General features: G+C 33.6%; 1 protein-coding gene across 1 annotated transcript in view; it reads left to right on the forward strand.

Moving 5' to 3' along the window:
• The first annotated feature begins 294 nt into the window (after positions 1-294).
• The window catches only part of SGCZ (sarcoglycan zeta), a 245,039-nt gene continuing 224,770 nt past the window's right edge, over positions 295-20,563 (forward strand). The window contains exons 1-2 of the mRNA XM_075091410.1: positions 295-483; positions 7,646-7,765. Of these exons, the coding sequence (XP_074947511.1) occupies positions 7,757-7,765 (9 nt within the window). The 5' untranslated portion in view covers positions 295-483; positions 7,646-7,756. The remainder of the gene's footprint in view (positions 484-7,645; positions 7,766-20,563) is intronic.

The following is a 20,563-nucleotide window of genomic DNA, read 5'->3' on the forward strand; positions in this document are numbered from 1 at the left end:
ATACAAAGATTACATTAATATTTTTACAGTTTCTTGACTATCAATTTGAAATGCAAATCCAATTTGAAATATCAAACCAAAGGTTTACTTTAAATTAATGAAAATCATCAAGCTATTACTAAATGCCTAGTAAAAATAACATTGATGTGGTTTATGCTGAATGAATCCATCTCTTCTGTGCCCATAGAAACTGATTTTCTATATGTTCTTAGATAATCTTCATGTAATACAATCTATGAAACCCAGACCTCTCATTTGCTTACTTATGCTTACATCTTTCTTTTCCAGATGACACGAGAGCAGTATATATTAGCAACACAACAGAACAGCCTTCCAAGGACTGAACATCCTCAGTTTTACCCAGTAGGGATTTATGGATGGCGAAAGAGGTGCTTATACTTCTTTGTCCTTCTGCTGTTGGTTACCATGATTGTTAACTTAGCAATGACAATATGGATTTTGAAGGTTATGAATTTCACAGTGGTAAGTATCACAGAACTTTATGTACACGGTTTCTTGAAGTAATAATTTTTAGCTTTTAGTTCTCTTTCCTTTACCATATTATATGCAAATCTTGTAATTTTGGATTAAAAATCATATATCCTTCTTAGTGTTACTTCAGATGTTTATATCTTTTGTGTATATTCTGCATTGAGTGGACCTGTGCCCTATCTATTCAGGTATTTTTTGGTTTATTGTATCTGCTGAAAATATATCTGGATCCTAGATTTTTTTGTTTGCCCAACCAAAAACATCATGGAGACTGCCCCAAGAATTGGTTGGTTTTTTGTCACTGCTGATAACAATCAGTAGAAGTTTACTACGTCTGTTCCATAAGGTCCTCTTAGGAGGAAGCTGGATTTGTTAAGTCATCTTAGGGTGGTTTTTTTTAGTTTATGTTGTTCTTTGTATTGTTTTAGAGTTTCCTGACCATTTGGACTGTGTTTCACCTAGAATTTAGAGTAGCTGTTTTGATGTTGATAAGAGAGGGTAGGTTGGTACAAAAGCCACAGGCTTTTATGAGACAACCTCCATTGGAATCTTTAATAGCAGCAAAGTGTTACTGAGTCTGTATTTCAGATGTGCACCTGAAAGAACATCTGTGTTCAGTGGAAACTGTTATCTGCCCAGCTGCTCCCAAAGCTTTGTTTGGATAAAGGTGGTAGGAGTGATTACTAGTTGGCAGTGGAGTAGTGTGTTTTTGTATATCAAAATAAAAGATAGAACACTCCACAGTTTAAAATAACAGCGCTTCTGTCAGGATCAGTGTCGTCTCTCCCTCTGGATTTTGACCTTCATAAGCCATATTTTGGTGTAGCTAGTAATATATTTCTAATTTGTAGGGTCATAGCACATTTCTATTCTACATTAGTTTATTGGAAATAGAAACCAGCCCCAAACCTCAGCGTTAAACATATATCTAAAATTGTTCTATATGTATTCTGTAACGCATAAGGTGATCTGAGATCATAGCCTGGTTGGATATATTGTGCAAATACATTGCTACTTCTGAGTTGCCACTAGTGGATTAATATGTTGGATTAATATTTTGAAAACTGCATGACTTTAATATTCATGTACTGAAGAGTTTATTAGAAGTTTGGGGGGGGTTTGCTTGGTTTCTTGTGGGATTTTTGTTTGGGTTTTTTTAGCATAATGTGCCTGTAGAACAGGACATCTACATATGCTTTTGCTGTTTGATTTAGAAGCATATTTAGGCATACCTGTTGACTTCACTAAAATGGTCTGCTATTATTCCAGAGGATAATTAAGAATGGTCATTTAAATAGGTTCAGAAGATGCTTAAAAAGCACAGATTTTTTTCTCTATGCAGAAGATTATATTCAAATAAAATATTTGAAACTACGGCTTCCATATCTAGGCAATGTTTGACCTTGCACACTATGAGCTACTATAGCACTATCCAGGTTAAACTCTTACAGTTTGGACATACGTTCTTTTTAAAACAAAACCAAAAAAGATATATTGGAAAATTTTTCTTTCTCACATGTCAAAGCTTTGTTAGGAAGTTAAAGGCTTATGGTGAATCACTAAGTCAGTGCAGGGGTCTAGTGCAGGAAACAACAGGATTGTTTCAGCAGTTGTGTTTACTAGTTAGTGGGTTGAAGACTTTGCTTCAGTAGCTTTAGAGATGTATACATATGAAATAATTATGCAAATACCAGCTTAATAATTTTGCAAAAATACTTTTTAAAATGTTATGCACTTGAGTTATAAACCAGTTATTTCATTATTGCAATTCAGAAATCACAAAGCTTATGTGCATTTTTAATAATACTGAATTTGTTATAAGTACAGAAAAATGTTATGCCACTGACTAGTGTTAGTCTTTAATGCTTCTGTAACAGAATTAAAATTAATTTTGTATATTTGCGTTTAGACTAGCCAAATATACCAGTAAGGAATTTGGAAAACAAAAGTGGAACATAACGATTCTCATTCATATGAAAACCCCCAAAAAATATTGCATATGCTTGGGAACGCTGTTCATTTTGGAATATCATATACCCCTTAACTACCTCAGAAATGAAAAATCCTGCTTAACAGTTTGTTATGAACAATCTGCAAAAATTACTGTTTCCAAGAGATTTTGTACTTAAAAAGAATAAAAGAAGCATTTTATTTAATGATCATACCACCATCAGATCATTCTTGCTCAAATTTATATGTAGTATATCCCCATTGACATAAAATTATTAACCATTATTCTTTTAGTGGCAAAATATTTCATGCTTTTGTTTAACGAAATGTACTGCTCCAGGACTGATATTTTTTTGTCTTCCAACTTTTATATAAATTTGTGGAATGATCTGTGGTTAAACTGTTGCAGAAAACAGAATCCATATGCAAAAAACTGTGGTTTATGACCTGAAATTTTATATCTTAAAGTGCACACAACTGTTTTACAAAAAGACTGTTAAAAATATAGTAATTAAATGATGTGACAGCACGTTACTGAATATTACAAAGCTACATGTAATAGCTGTAGGCATGTCATATAACTTAAAGCTGAAAGAATGTAAAACGTCTGTCAGTATTTGCTTCTGCTTTTATAAGCACTGTTACTTTGGTTCATGTTTGAATCCATTTTTTTATTATACAATGAAGAATGCCAGTTTTCTTCTGCAGTTTCATGGAATGGTAGTCTTCTAACTGGACTAGTTAGTATTCACATTGGAGTCTCTGTATGGGTTCAAAAATTGATTGCTAGAAGATTGTCATATAAAAAGTTCAGTAAAATCTTCATGCTTATGTCCACACATGCACATTTGAGCACCAGTGGGAAATTTGTATCAAGTCTGACGGAGTCCCATTCTTAGCAAAAGATGCCTGAAGGTAAAATAATTTAGTTTATGAACCTAAACTTAATGTATTTTAAGAATGTAATAGCTGTGGAATATATGCACATTTCTTCCATGCGCATGTATATATGTATAGATAGATATAAACTATGAAATTGTATTTGTGTATCTGGGCAGTGATCGGAAATATGAAGTGCAGCTAGAAACCTTCTGAAAAGGAAAATACTTTTGCTAAACTTGTTTAAAGAGTATTTTTACAAAAGAGGAATCTAGCCATAATATAATAATTGTTGAAATAGAACTGCTTTGACGTTTTGACATTATCTTACATTATTTGCTATTTTTGCATAAAGCAATGTTGAGCTTTCTATAAAAACAATAGTAATTGCACCACTTCAAGGGGTGGTGAAGAGCCAGGGCATGGGTTCGTCATTACTGGCTGACAATTGCAACAATGTTAATTTGTATTAGCTCTTGACTTTCTATTTTTAACTGTATAGCTGCAGCCACAGCCCAATTGGCACAGTGAAAGCCTTTCTGAGTTCAATTTATAGATTCTTCAGTTGGAAAAGTTTTCTGAACATACTGACCTTGCATGTAAAAGTCAAATTCTGAATCTGAGCTAGTTATCTCATGCTCTTCTTATTACACAGAAAGGAGAAATAGGGTCTCCTGTAAGGCCATTTATCTCATAGTACGACAGGCAACAGAAGTGAAATTTCCTTAAGGATGGACGCTGAGTAGCTCATCAAAGAAATAATTAAAAAGGAATTATGTTTTATTTGCAATTGTGTAAAAGCATAGTACAGGCAAGTTGTGCAAGTGTCCTTTATCAAATTAAATAGCATAGCTTGGAAATGTAGAGAAACTTCTGGGTTTAAAATCTCTTCTTACAATGAAAGAAAGAAACCTGAAAGTTAAATACAAGTTACAAATAATTGCCCTGATATAATATGTATCAGACACAGAAAACCAAAGGTAATTAGTATCTCCATAGCAGAAGGAATATTAGATGGAGGAACCAGAGATGTGGTAATAGTTTTTTGAAATATTTTCCCCCCTCTGGTAGCTTTGTGTTACTGTCCTTTAACATCTAGTTGAGATCTGTTACCTCAGCGTTCAATCATCTCTTTAGAAAGATACAGGTGAAAGTAGTCCCTAAACATTTCCACTGAGATGCATGTAGATGTAACACGCCATACTATTCTGTGTTTATGCGGGAAGTAATCATTCAGGAGTGGGCTATGTTAGAGGAAGATCTGACCTTAAAGAAAATGCTCTGCCAATAACTTAGCCCTGCAATAATCCCCAGGCTAAACTCGTCATTGGAATAAAACTCTCTGTTGTCTTACATGCATTAAGGGTATCTACTCTGTCCTGAGCGGTAAGGGTAAAATAATTTGACAGCCTCTGATATATGGTCCCATAATGGAACCACCAAAATCTCTGAATCACATGCTTGAACTTCAGACTTAATCAATTGTATTAAATACTTTCCTGAAAAGTAAACAACTGCTGATCTCAACTGATCTCAGCTTTCCTCATGTTTCTTAGGCCTGATCTTCAAAGGAGACATGCAAAACATCTTGGAAAAATCAAGCCAAGAACTAAAATCAGTAGCTTTTGTCAATATCAAAATAACAGACTTAGGAGACTTGACTTTTCTGGAACATCTATAATTGCCTTTTCTTGTACTAGCCTTGCCATGGTCCACAGGCTCCCCCATGGAAACATGTCTTTCACTTTCTCTCAGGATGTAATTGCCTCTCACTTAGTCTAGGATATATGTGCCTAATGAAGCTCAAAGCTGTTAGTTACTTTTTTGTGTCCATACAATTAATATACTAGGTGCTTCAAGAAGGATGGGACACTCAAGTCATACCTTAGTGATGTAACCACATGGTAAAGTATGGTTATGTTGTGTATTGACAACATCCTGGTTATTTCACTTATGTAATAGATATTTCACTTATGTAATAGATATGAATTTTAAAGGATAGCAAGGAAAAAATATTTTTCTTGTCATCATGTATTTGTATGATCCATATCATAGGTAATTAGCTTTTTCTTTAAAGATTTAATCACTTGAACATTATTCTCTGATATAATATTTATTTTGTATCATGTTTAGGTTATTCTAACCTCAGTAGAACTATAATTTTATGTAATTTTTTCTTCGCATAGCTGTTAACAAAGTATATTGACAGTCTGTCAGATTTCTTACTCTGTAAAAGAGATTTACTTTACGTTTTTGTCACTAAACAAATACCAGTATGGAAATATGTGACTGAAAGTTTTCTGCTGGTATTTCAAATTACAGTTTCAAAAAAGAAATTACAAATATTCCTTTTATTGCTGTCAAGTGACACTGTGAAGTGACATGGGGCAATCAGCACAGAAACATAAATCTCCCTCTTGCTGGGGGAGGCATTTACTGTCAGTGCATTTATAAATTTTCTAATATGTATATAATTGGCATTGATATTGGCATTTACTTGATATTACATTAGTTCATTGCTTATTACATTGCATTGAAGTTTGGAGTTTACTAAAGCTGAAAAAGTTGTAATGGTAGGAAAAATGTAAAGGTGAACCCTTTTAGTTCTCAGGATCTCTTCTGAGTTAGCCTGTGTTTCAACCACATACCCTAGGAAGTGTCAGCACCAAATTGTTTTACTGGTTTTGGTTGTACATCTGGCTTTGTCTGTCTCCATATTCTGCCCTCCCCTTGGGAATCGATGTATGAAAAGACTTATTTCATTACCGCTCAAGAACGCAGTCACCCAATTCTCTTCCTGTAGTTACTTGCAGCGTTGTAGTCAGTTTTGACTGCTGCGTGGCATGAAGTCTTCTGAACTGATACATGTTAAACTCCTCTTGCCAGTAGTACCATGGGAAAAAAATTTTAAGATCAGGAATGAGACAATTTATCATGTGGGTTGAGACATTTATTTCTCAGGGGAACTTGAACTTTAATTTATCTTCAAACATAAGCAGAGCATAAAGAGTAGCTTGAATTTTCTGGCTAGAATTCACATGCTTCGTGCTCACAATTGAACTTACTCTGGTTGCTGGCTGCCTAGCTCCAACTTCATGTTGTTTGAACAGCAGGCAGTTTGCAAGATGGTTGAATGTCTGCCGGAAGATACACATGCCAATTAAGCCTGATTGCTTTTTATGTGACAGCCATGTATAATAACCCAGATACATGCAACCATTAACTCCTTTCTGTTTGCATCTTTATAGATTGTCCCTATATTCCTTTAGGAGTTTGAGTTTTAGAGTTAGAATCTCTCGGATCTCCAAAAATCTGAATCTGTTAATACTTTATTAATATTACTTATAGGGACTAGTAAACACAAGTATATTTTCCTGGGTTTTGGTTGCTGTGTAAGAATGAGAAAATCTGAAATTTTTAAGTTTCTGTCTTGTTGGGATGGACACACACACAGAGACACACTTCTGATCCTAATATCCAATATGAAAAAAATATTTAGAATTCCCTTAAAAGTACAATTTGTCCATTAAAGTCATAATTTGATACTTCATGTTTTAGTGGTACATAATTAAAGAAGCTGTGTTTAATGCTTTTATCTAGACTTATAGCAAACTGTCTTGGCATACTGTAGAATAAGAAAATAATTTATTTGTGAAACTATGCTATAATACTCGTCATCCATTTCTCAACAAGCATGACAGTGATATAAGCTGTCAGGTTTCTAAGATTCTTTGACCACCCAGATCTCTTTCTTTGATGTTCAAAACAGTGTTTGTTCTGCTATCTGTTCAGTTGGTTCTGCTGATCTATGCGATGAAGATAGTATTTGCCCATGACAGCTAACACAATTTCAAGTAAAACTAAGGAAAAGCTCTTTTCCATTTCTTAGCTAATTTTTGTTGAGACATGTCCAATTTGTAGCAGATTGGCATTTGAAATTTATGAAGTTGTGTAACAGCTGTACTTATCTCTACTCAAAAATATTTTGGTTGTTTGTCAAAGAGACAACTTTAATTTTACAAAGGCAGCAGTTTGATATTAGGCTTTAAATAAATATTATCATGATTTAATAGTAGCCATTGCTGGATATTTTATAAATATGTTCTGTCACATCTGCAGATTTTCTTTATTTCAATGGCAATCATTTACTGTCAATAATTTATTTTAAACTGTAAATTATCTCATTTTCAAAACTTGTTATCTCTTACCTCGACAGTAAACTATTTCTCTACATCCCTCAATATTTTAGTTTTCAAGAACCTGATGTCCCATTTTGGGATGAATACAAGAAAGCTTTTGTTTCCTTTTTGTTTGTTTTTTGTAGTGAGAAAGATCCAGTCCAGAGCAGGCAATATCATTAATTATTAATGATTAAGAGACTTAGTCAAGATATCGGAGACCAAGGTTCAAATTCATGCAGTCTCCAATATAGATCATGCCCCAGGTAAGTGTCCTACTCATAGGCTATTAGTCCTTCTGATTTCTGATGTTCCTTTTTAATAGATACGTGACCTCTATCTTACTATCTTTTAGTTTCAAAAATTAGATGCCATGCTTATAACAAATTTTATTGAAAATTCCTCTGAAATAGCTGTGTATTCCTTCAAGAATATTTTCTGCTCAGATTTAGAATTCCTTTGAAAAAATGTTTAGAAAATCATCAGTCAGCAAAAATTAGTATTAGAAAACCATGCACCTGTGCGCACGTGCACATGCATACACACGCACGCAGTCTTATTTATATAATCGGCTATGTTCTCATCTCCTTTTTAGGCTGCATTGGAAAACAGAAGCTTAAGCTTCTTGAATGAACCTGTCAGCTCCATGCATGATTCAAACACTAGCTCATAGTATGTCAGCAAAAGAATCTTGCTACAGGTTAATTTTACTTGAACCTTTTTATCCCATTTGTTAACGTTTGTGTAAAAGCACAACCTTATGGAGCTGGAGGGTATTTTGTAAAATTTGTGTCCTCTTTTATTTGGAGTGCAGTGGGTAGGAATGAACTGATTTATTCTTAGTCTCTTTTGAGTGCATCACACAGTTACTGTCCTGAGTACAATGAAGAACTCATTTCAAGTATTTCTAATACTTTTCTTCTAAATCACTTTTTATCTCATTTTGTGTATTGTATACCTCCTTTCCTAGCACTTGGGCGGGGGGAGAAGATCAATCTGTTAGTGCAAGTATGGTGTAGGTTTACTTGACTGTATAGTAAATAATGTGCACAATCCTAATTAATTTCTGTAATTTCTGTAAATCTCAGTTATATCCTCTTTTTTTTTTTTTTTTTTTCTTGTTCCAATGAAAGGGAAAAGGTTAAAATCTCTCATGTCATAGTGGAAAGGCAACTAATCTGAAATCAAATTTGCAATCTCCTATTTGTTACATATATGCATGGCAAAACTTCGCATGAACAATGAAGCCACTGTTACACATATTTTTTTAGCTATTTTATAGTACTAGGCATCTCATGCGAAGGCGACTATCCGTAAAAAGTAAGAAGGTATTTTTTAAAACAGTGCTATTTAATAGCACTTTTTAGCAAATACAAATTATTGCAGGTTATGTTATTGATTCTGGGTGGCTGAATGCACATTTTAAATATTTTATTCCTGAAAAATATATGTGTATATTTTGCTGTTTATTGTTACATATCTCTGATGAAGAAAAAATGGAATAAAAATCATTTCTCCATTGTTTGGTTATGCAGATTTAATGTCAGAATAGTAGTAAAGTTCCCAACAAAAAAAGGGAATAAATACTTTGCACCCTACTTAACCTTGTAAAAATGTGACTTAATTCACTGTAGGAAAAAAATAAATCTATTTATACGACAGTTTAAGCAATTTCAAACTGACCTTGCAGCGGCTTTGGAAAATTGTACTGTAGTATCCAGAACTTGAATGCTTAGGGAAAAACTGCCTGTAAACAATGTTTACTTTATAGAGGTGCATTGAGATCATAAAGAGGTATTTGCCTGTACAAGTTTACTGATTGCTCATTTGTCTCATTGCTTCAGATTTGTTTCATGAAGTGTCAGGACTGATTTAGAATCAGCTTAAGGGATACAGCTTCATAACTTGTACCTTTATCCCATGTCAGCAGTCCAGCATGCCACGGGCAGCTTGCCCCACGTTTTAAAAAAAGTGCGGATGGCTACATCTTCCACCGTTCACTGCAGTGATTCTGATGTGCCTTAAACTATGACTTGTGCAAACTCTTGTAAGAGTTTTAACATTCAGAAAGAATGCTGAGTGTAGATATAGGAAGTATAGAAGAGGGCAACAACAACTGCAATTCATGTGATAGGTTAGATGACAATGAATATATGTATTTATTTTCGGTTTGTGGATGTTTACCTTCTATTTAATAATAATAATAATGTGGCTTAGCTGAGTGAATAATGTTTACTAGACAGCTTATTCTTAATCATTCACTGTGTAAATAGGCTGGAACAAGTATCTCAGAAAATTTTTTCAAATATTTGTTTTCATGAAAATTGAATTAACTTAATTTCCATTATTGGCTTTTAGCTATGTTCCCTTTCCATGTGTATTCTAGCATGACGTCAGTGTTTGTGGAAAGTGAGATTTTCAAGAGAATACTATACAAAGATAATTTTGAATTCTTAGAGGTTTATCCAGTGAGCCAGTTCTGACACTTAGATTTGTCCAATTGCATAGCTTGAATAGCAGATGTTTGAAGAGAGTTGTTGACATGCAATAAATTTTAATGGAAGAAAAAAAAAAGGAGAAAAAAGTTCATTTCGTATATTAGGGTACAAGAAAATAATCAATAGAAAGTCATACATGAAAAGAAGGCTAATGCCTCAGCATGTTCGTCTTAAATAGGCAACTGAAGCAGACCAAGTTAATTGGTAAGATTAGCAGTAATCGGAAAGATATCAAACCACTTGAATAAACTTTAGTTACTTAAGGGCAGCAACAGGCTGTATGAATAATGAAATGTGTCATGGTTTCTTCTTTCCTTTTTATTATTTGGATGATATATGTGGGTACGGAGTACAATAAAAAAACTACAGTCTGTGCTTGGAATCCAGCTTTATTTGTACAAATCTTCCATCTTGAAATCAATACAAGTCTGTGTACAGGAGCAGAATGTACTTGTGTCAATCTAGCCTAAATTAGACCTAGCATCTATAAATTATAATAAAAAAGAAATAGGAATATAAGATAGAATATGTAGTGATATGTATCTTATATAGCAGAGTATTTCCTCCTCTTTCTTATAAGTCAGGATATTAGATGTGTGGTTGGAATCCCAGGCAGGATTAAATGATGAAATCAAGTGTTTTAAGCAGGAATCATACAGCAACAAGAATATATATATATTTTTTTTTAATAAAAGATGTGAATAACATATTTGTGTGGCCTACAGGGGACGAGGACAAAAAAATTTAAGATCTTTACCCAAAAGATGCAACACTGACGGGGTATCTTGTTTATGCCTGAGTGTCATATTTTACTATGCTGCTAGATACAATCAAGGAATAAAAATCAAGAAATCAAATAAAAGCAGAATATAAATTATATTGCCAGAAGCAATGTAGAAATAGTGGAACCGCCACAAAAGAGAAGTCAACATTATGAGACAATCCTAAAGCTCTTGATTATAATATAAATTTGGCTGCCTTTTCTAGAAAAGCCTGGTCCAACAGAGCTTGTGTAATGATTCATTATTGCAGGCAACATGGTGCATACCCTTTCTGTCACATCAGTGTCCATCCTACCAATAATGTATTCACTTGAGCATCAACCCTCAGAGACTCAGTGCAATCTTTTTTTTAAGCGTCATTCAGTTAAGTAACACAAATTGTTCAGGGCCTCCTGTAAGATCTTGAGAGTTTCAAGTCTATATATTGCATCTTACAAAAAAAGAAAAAAAATCACATACCTATTTTAACATCTCTAATAATGAAATGTGCATTCCTGTGGTGCAAAGAATTGTTTTTAATTATGATCTTCCTTTCCTCCGACTCCATTGAAATCTGTCTACACAGTAGAGTAATACCAAGAAATGGTTTACCAAGCAAAAATTTCTAGTTAATGTGTTTACTTTTCATATTATCTTCAAAGCTCACATTTATAAAAGCAAGGATGTGCAAAACGGTATCAGATTTCTGTCTACTTCAACAAAACCTAACTGAAATAAGGACAACAAAAATACAGTATGAATTAATATACATGAATTTTGATTGACTAATCCAACTTTTAATCAGTCATTTTATTTTTGTGTGTGTATACTGTGATGGCACAAGTCAAAAAAGGAAAAGGATTTCTTTTCATAGAATGAAAACCAAAATTACTATCCTGCTCTATGCTCAATAGAGATGATATTTTAATCTGAAGGTAGATGAAGGTAGATGTATAGATAGAGAAAAATAAAAAAATTTATACTTGTTTGTCTTCAAATCACACTTTTATGATTTCTTTTTTTTGTAGAGATGGAGCCCTGTCTCATTTCCTTCATTATGGTCAGGAATATACATCTCATCTAAGCCATCTTTCTGGGTCTGGGCATGCTATATAGGAGTAGTAGAGGAGGCAAAAATCTCTGTTAGCTTTGTTGGATGAACACGCAATCCAAATGACACTTTTCTTTTCTTTTTGTCATGTTATATGTTAAGACACACATCCTTTAACATTTTAACTTATTTACTAAATGATGATAATAACACTTAATGACCTTGTTAATTTTTACAGTAGTTAATTTAAAAGAAAAATATATGTTACGGGCAGTTAATAATAAAAAGAAATTTGCCTGTGGATTTGTTCTCAGGGCTGATTGATATAAGCTTATGTGTATATGCACATCCGAAACTTATTTTTTCTTAAGAGGGATGTAAACTGTTTACATTTTAATTTCCTGACAGTTTCATGTTGTTTTGCCTCTTCCATAATTAAAATGCTAATTATAAAGGGAGAGGGTTGATTTTTATGCTTAGTTCTGCATTATCTTGTTCTCAGTTTTAAATTTCATAAATGATTTGCAAAGTGATTGAAATAACTTTATGACTTAACAACTAGCTTCAGAATTATTTTATTGATTATGATAATTATCTTGAGTGTAATTTTTAATATAGATACATTAGAATGCTTAAAGATAAACAAATTTATTAATAAAAGAGGCATAAAATTTTAAAATTAAAAGTTGGTATAGAGTTACTCAAGCTAGAATCTAGGCTGAGTTAGCAACCACATCTTTATGGCACTTCTGAAGTTTTAATGGAAAGAACCTGAAAGATAGATACGCCTTGCTTTGCTGTTTTCCATTTCAATCACTGGGCTCAGAGATTATATTACTGATATGTGTTTTGGAAAGATTATTTACATGAAAATACATTTTAGTGGGTGTTGTCATTATTTCAGTTATGAAGACTATATTGCTACTCCATAACGTTTAAAAATAACTGTTTCCCGTTCTGCCATTTCATAAAACAGTTCTGTTAAAGTGATCAATGGGGGCGGGAGATAGAAAGTATTAAAGCCTAAAAGAAAAGACTGGGGCAGACCAAGCTTGCATCTTGACCCTTTCTTACTGCATTTGGATATAAATATAGCAATACTGTGGAAACATAGAGAGAATAAAACCTCGCAGTATCTTTTCCTTTTTCCTGGCTATACTGAAAATCCTAATAAGAGGAAATAGAATGATTCTGTAGCGTCTCTTAAAAAGAATGTAATTGGATCTTTTTGTAGGTGTAGATCTGTTTTCCTTATTGAGAAATAAGTTATAACAACCTCTTCTTTTTGTCTTTTGGGGTCCATCAGGGAAGACCCTGTGGGAAAGATCTGAATGTGAGAACTATCCATGTCCAAGTAATCAAGTAATCTCTGGTCAGGTTTTTTGTTTGGTTTGGGTTTTGTTTTTTTTTTTACAGTAATGATGTAAGTAAGCAAATTTGATATCTACGTCCAACAGATGAAGTGGGTAAACTTTTAGAAATTAGGTAAGGTTTGGCTCTTTCTGTAATTGCCCTCAACTTAAACCATTGCCACAGCACTGTAAAGTGAAGAGTCTCCCTTTTCTCTAAAGAACCCCGATCTACAGGCTGCTACTGGGGAAATCCCTTTGTCATAGTTACAAAAGGGTCACACTCCTTTGTGGTAGGACCTGTGGGACAGCAAAAAAGGGTAAAGAGTATGGCAACACAGAGTCTGTGTCAGATATGAAAGTTTTGAGGAATATGCTTTCTGCAAACTCTCAAGTCACTTCTGATTTTTAATAGGAGTGTTTGGATCTTTAATTCTTAATATGAACTGTGGAAAAATAAATATCCTGTTATGAATTGTTATCTGAGCTTTGTTCTGTCAAAGGACTGTTATACTCCTATGTTAAGATTTAATAAAGCTGTAACCTGTAGCTCACTGAAGGTCAATAAAGCATTTACTTTCCAGAAAATAAAATTCAATGGCAGATGAAGGGTTTTACTACTGTGCAAATTAAAACAAATTTGTAGTCTGCAGGGAAATATTTATGGATTTTGGATTCATGGTGTGTGTGAATGAAATGACTTCTGATACCCTAAGGGCCAGGTGAAACCTGAGTCACTTATGTAAAACAAGAGTACAACAAAACACCTCATAAGAGTTTTTGATTGAATAAACTTGTAAAGGGGAAGCTGGTTTAGGAATTTAAAACAGTCTTAAAACTTTGCTTCAATGAAAATGAAAATAAGTATAGATTATACCATAGGATACAGTGTAATCACAGATTCTCAAAGGTATAAGCTCATCTGAAGTATTCTGGCAAGCTTCTGGTATTTGCTGACAGAAGATATGAGGAGTCCATCTGAGTAATCCAGCCATATAAATATTTTACAATACTGTGTCCTAGTTAACTGAAATTGTTTATTAGAGTATTGCTCAACTTTTAATAAGCTCATGATGTACAAATCATTTATTGACACAGAAAGGATATCCCTAAATAAATATTGCACATCAAGTAATCTCTCTGTATTACAGAGAAAATTTCCAAAATTCTTATTTGAAAGCTTTGTAGTTTACTGGGCATTAATACCTCTGACTACCTGTAGTGTACTCTGTTGAAAGTGATCAGAAGTATTTCTAGAAACTTTTTCACACTTCTGTGCAGTATTTTTGTATGCTGTGAAGGCTTCAGGTTAGCAGTTAATAGCTTGGTTTTCCAAAGTAATTGTAAGTCAATCTTATGATATGTATGTTGTTTAAAAGCACCATCCTGCACAGCTTTTTTGCCAGTTGCTTTTGTAAAAACACCCTTCTGGAGTTGTTACATGTGAAATATTTCCTTTTTGAGCATTAGAATGCTCACAGTATTTTTTGTGTGTGATATGCAGAGTAGGCTGGGTGGACTCTGGAAAATAACAGATGTAGGATAAACAAATACTATGTTATAAAGGGTGATGAAGAGCAGTATGTGATGACTCGCGCAAGCTCAAGCCTCAAAGCATGATGCTGAAGGTACTGATTCTCATGGAGGTGGAATAGTAAAGTGTGCAAACACATCATTTCTGTGCTTGGGCAGGATAGCGAAGATCAATAACTGTGTTTTAAAGGTGTACATGAGTGACACAAATCTTCCAGCTTCCTTTTCATTTAGTGACAATGCAACAATTATAGGTACTAATTCGAGGGGGAGTCCAGGGAAATAAGGCAGTTAAGAGAAGGTGTCCATAAAGTGGAGAATAAGGTTGAACATCAGCTACAGAGAAGAGGCAGATGTTTAGCCTGCACAAGGAACATGCTATGGTGGTTAGTCACTTGGCTGGAGAGAAGTTGTGAAAAATTCAGGAAAAGAAAAATCGTACTCTGACAGCATCCTCTTTAGTTAATCTGTAGAGCACTTCACCACATGTTGTGGATGCTAAAAAGTTATGGAAGTTTAAGAATTGATTGGGCAAATACATAGAAGAAAAATGTACCAAAGGCTATAAAAATTGCTGAAAGGCAAGAGATTTACGAAAAACTGCCTTTATTTGAATATCCTATTCTTATGTTAGGGTGTCTTCTGTTTGCTGCTGTTGGAAATGACATATTGGGCTAGGTTGACTTTTTGTCTCATCCAGAATGGCCATCCTTATGTTTTTATGAAAGCAGTGCTGAGGATGTGGTTCTCAGTTTATACATTATGTTGAAAAACCAATGTTTTATATTGTGTGTTACGGTACATTGCAATGTGCAGTAAAATTAAGAACTTAAGGATCAAATTTTGGCAAACGAACTAGGTGTTTTAGTCCCAATCCCTGGTTCCGCATGAAGTTAGAAAATATATAGGATCTTTACTTTCTCCTATAAATAGGAAAGAAAATTATGTTCTATGCTGAGTAGCAGTGTTGTAGCACAGCAGAACAAAACTAAACCGAGATATCTTGTGAAACTAAATACTGGATTTGAATCCCTAAATTAATGCTCTCTGCCACAGAAGTGTGACTTAGTTTATTAAATTATTTCCAAGCAATATCTGTCTTCATATAATTTTATAAACGGGTGAAGAAAAATTCTGAAGAGATGGTAAAAAGAACAATGCAAGTTATTGGAATAACAGTATACGAATCTATTTAGGGTATTTTCTTAGAATTTTGAAGAGGTTTTTCCTTTGCATGTACAAATGTAATTATGCTTGTATTGGTTACATAACTTCTGAAAAAAACCTTCAAAATCTCTAATGTGCTGTCTTGGCTAGAAAACATCAGTGAGTTGATTCACAATTTCAGTCTTTGGCTTCAGATAATACCTCAGGCAGCACATTGTTACACTTGTGTAAATTTGTCAAGCAAAATTTTATAGATGTTCTTTTATACATAATTTTTTTCAGGTTACTAAAATGGATTAAAACCACTTCAAATTACTAAAAAACCCCCCATATACCTAGATTAATTTCTGTGCTTATTCTCCCTGTCCCTCTGTAGAATCTACAAGGAAGAGGCCACTAGATGGGCAGATCAGATCACTTCGATTTACATGTTTTGTTTCTTAATTTCTGTTTATTACAGCAAATTAGAGAAGCAGCAGTGTGGTTCAGCTATGTTTATCTTTTTAGAATTCATTATGTATCAGTTACATTCTGCTGTGTAACTTCTGTGTGTGCATGTGTGCCCTTTGTGTTTTCATATGCATGTATGAAACATACATATGTGAACTCTTATAGGTACACATGTGAATGATAGACAGTCTCTTATGCTAGCTGCATTTTAATGTTGATCTGTTGTTCGCCCTCTGATTTTGATGAAGTCAACACACGAGCCAGGATTTCCAGAAGCTTGTCTATACATTCGGATTTAAATATACTTTAAGATTTATCTATAGAAACATGATATCATGATAATTTTAATTGACTTTGCCTATGTGGTTGGAGTTGATTAGCCTCTTTGAAATAGAGCACAATCACAGAACACTAGAATATTTTCCATAATTCATTTTGAAACTACCAATACTTGAAAAAAAAATATCCTCCTCTAATTTTTTTATACAATGGTGGTTTTCATTCAGCTATCAACCGAAAAAAATGAAAATGCAATCACTTCTGATCAATATAGAGCAGGCTAAAGGTATGGTGTAAATATTACTGAGAGATGAGGTGGCTATTCTCCAAAACTACATAGAAAGTAAAAAATACTTACTATGAGTGGCAAAACAAACTTTCCAATCTAAAATTAATGTAAAGTGAAAGCAAAAGAGGCTTGCATATTTTCAGTAAGTAATTTTTTTTTATTTGACAAAAAAGATATTTATGTTAAGTACTCCAACTTTCTTCTGTTATTTATTAGATTCATTTGCTTGGGAAGGAAAAAAAATTTATATGCCAGTATAATTTATATGCCAGCAGCCTTCCAAGGTCTATCAAATTCTTAAAAGTATACGATTCAGAAAAAGCTTCTTGAATCTTCAGGTAATGACAATAATCTTAACTATTTTTCCTTTTTTTCCACTTTTATAAGTATTACCAGTTTTCCTATTTCTCCCCAGTCCATGGTCTTAATTAATATGACCATTGGCATGTGGTTATCAACAGGAAGAACATGTACTGATATTACTTTGCATATTACTTGAATGTAGTCATATGGTAGTGATGAGCATGAGGACAGAACCTTCAGGAAATAAAACAGTTTAAGTACTCTAATTTTATGTGAGTGGAACTACTCATATAGCTAAACTTCAGAATCTGATGTATGCATTTTTGTTCCTACATGCTGCAAAATGAAAGGAAAAAATGTGTGCAGGAAAAGCAGCTATTGGAGAGGGAAAAAGAAATGGGTGGGAGAAGAAAGGACTAACCTAATGTGATAAAAATTATGAGATTGAAGAAGAATTATGGGATCAAAAAGTTGAAATAAAATAAAAAAAGCCATTTATGTTTCATATAAAAAGGGTTTCTTAGCTAATAGATGTAATATCCTCAGGCAGCAATACATTTCAAAATGAAAAACAAGTCATACTTTTTAGACCACCAAAATTAAAATTATGACAGCCCTAGCAGATATGATATACTGCAAAGAAGTATTCTAGCCTTCTGAGAAAATCATTGGACAAGGAATATGAAAATTGGAATTTGATTTTTAGCACTCTTTGCAGTTGTCTAGCTGTGAATATTAATGATTTATTACTTCAAAATGGAAGCTATTGGAAAAACCAGTTGAATATTTAAAAACTAGATAATTAAATCAACATGAATACATAACTTACTAGAATTTTACAACTGAGGAAATAAATGACCCAATGAATCAATTAAAGTACCTGTGGGTTTTGGCAGCTAGTATATTCCTTTCAGTATTAGAGGGAATAATTGCAAGATGGCTTGGTTACAATGTAGTGACAGAATATGTTTTGATCGGGGCAGGGGCAATTTAATTCTCATGTATGTTATGTCCTTGTTTGCTCTTTCATGTTGTTTTAGTAAAAAGATAATGCCCTTCTGTGAAGTAGAATAAGATTTTTGTTTATTAAAAGGTTGATTTTTGGATGATTAAGTGCTTAACTTGAATCTTGGTAACAAGCAACCTTGGTGGTTTTCAACAAGTACTTGATTCTTGATTTCCTTTCATGGATTTTGTCATGCTCTTTAGTCACAAACTGTCTTTAAATAAATAAACATTGTAATTGAAAAAGCATTTCTGATAGTAATCACCTTACTAACAGGAACAAGGTTTTTTAGCATATAGTTTTGGAAAAAAAAAGGAAGTTAAAGTCAAGAAAAAAATTGTGGGAGAGAACAAGCAATAGAAAAGGAAAAGAAAAGAGAAAAAGAAGATACTAAAAGCAGGACGAAACCAATAACTGTACTCCTTATTCTTTCAAAGTGTCTAATGTGGGACTATGCCAAGTTTTACTAGCACAGAGAGGTACTCTGAAATATAGCTAAAACTGGGTTCTTGGAATGGTCCTGGCATTTTATTCACACAGAACTATACTGACTATAATTTATTATCTTTCATTTGAAATAGGCGCTTGGTTCAACTTCCTCTGAAGGTCTCTCCTAGAGGAAATACAAGTCTATTCTTATCAGTTATGATTACCTTTCATGTCACTGTAAGATATATTCTAGCATATTTAGCAATTCCAGTAACATGTTATTTATGTGGGTGTGAGTTTTCACAGTGCTACTATAGATGCCTGCAAGTAGGTGTTAGCAGAGAAGCATGAAGTACATGACACATTCATTTTTATATGATTTATAGGTTTAAATGTATCTTGAAATATTTAAGTATGCTAAAAGTGCTTGAAATATCTAGAAGCTATTCATTAGTTGTTCCTTTATTACTTTGTCCAATTAAAGAAGGCTATAAATTTTATATTAATTTAGAAATGCATTTGGCCTCTAACCATTATGATCTTTCATGATGTGATGGTGACATAAAACAAACACAATTGCTGGATGCCTGCATGAATTTTAGAAATATTTATTACTTTAAAACTGTCTCTAAACTCTATAATAAAATTACAGTACCAAGAGAGAAAGGTCTTTAGTAAGAAGTGGTTTCAGGCTAAGAGTAAGGCAGAACAAAAAGAGTGCTGGCTGAGTCTTGAAAATGAGAGAAGATTTAAAGGGAAGAAAAGGAAGGAAAAGGAAGAAAATAGAGAGACAAAAGAAGAAAAGATCATCTCTTCAATACAAATTAAGTTGACAGTTTCTAGGTGTTGATCTGAGGCTCATTAGCCAAGTTTAGCTAGCTAAACAAGCTCTAAGGAGAATAATTGGTGAGGCAAAACATAGGTAAAGGTTGACTGATTAGCATAGAATTACTGATGCTGACAGCTCTATGTTTTCCAGGGAAACATTTGTGTGAAGTTACGAACAGATGCTGAACAATGTGGCACATCTGATTTCATGCTGCTCGTGCAAGCTGACCCCTGGCATTCTATGTGAGGTCAAATGATTTATGAAATTTCAGTCATCAGGAACAGTGGACATGTAGGTTGATGGCTCAAATCAGGTGTGTGTCTTGCCTTTCAGCAAGTGTATGATGATGGTGGGTTTAAAATAGAATCTAAGGTTCAGTAGAGAACACCTGAAATGCTAGCTGTTGCATAATTTTGCTGCTTTTCTAAGATATGTTGTATAATCTGTAGTATTTTATTCCTCTCTTCATTTGATTATTCAGGGTAGAAAATATTATTGCAAGTTACTCTTACTATTGAGAATTAATTTCAACAAAGGAAGTTGCAATCCACAGTTTATGAAAGGATATACAGAAATAAGTTGCTAGAGTTAGCTAGGATTGCATTTATTACCTGAAGCATTGTATGTTGTATTGGTTTTTTTTTTAATTGCATAGGAAAGATAACGATTCATCCAAATAAAGATCCAATTTTAATTTAAAACTTAAATAACTGTTCTCTCTGTCCCAATAATTTACATGCTGATTTTTAACATTTAAACACTGTTTTTAACCAAAACCAATGTGTTTTAGAATCTAGCAGTTAACAGAGACATTTGTCTCTAGCTGCTTTCTCGCATGCATTTTTGCTCCAGACATGGAGAAAGGGATTTGGATAGTCAGCAGAGAACTATTCAAAACCTGTGTTCCTCCTTGGCCTTCACTGAAACTAACGTTGTTGGAATAAGTTACTTGATAACATATTTATTACATAACAGACCCAAGTTCAGTACCTTCTCTCTGACAACAGCAAGCAGTGTATGTGCAGCAAAGAATGCAGACCACAGCAAGTGTGTACTAGTGCTTCCCCAGTGCTCTCCCATGTTACAGGTTCAAGTTTCTGAGGTTTTGAGTGCTAGGTGA

The sequence above is a fragment of the Phalacrocorax aristotelis genome, chromosome 4, assembly GCF_949628215.1.
Source record: "Phalacrocorax aristotelis chromosome 4, bGulAri2.1, whole genome shotgun sequence".
Taxonomy (NCBI): domain Eukaryota; kingdom Metazoa; phylum Chordata; class Aves; order Suliformes; family Phalacrocoracidae; genus Phalacrocorax; species Phalacrocorax aristotelis.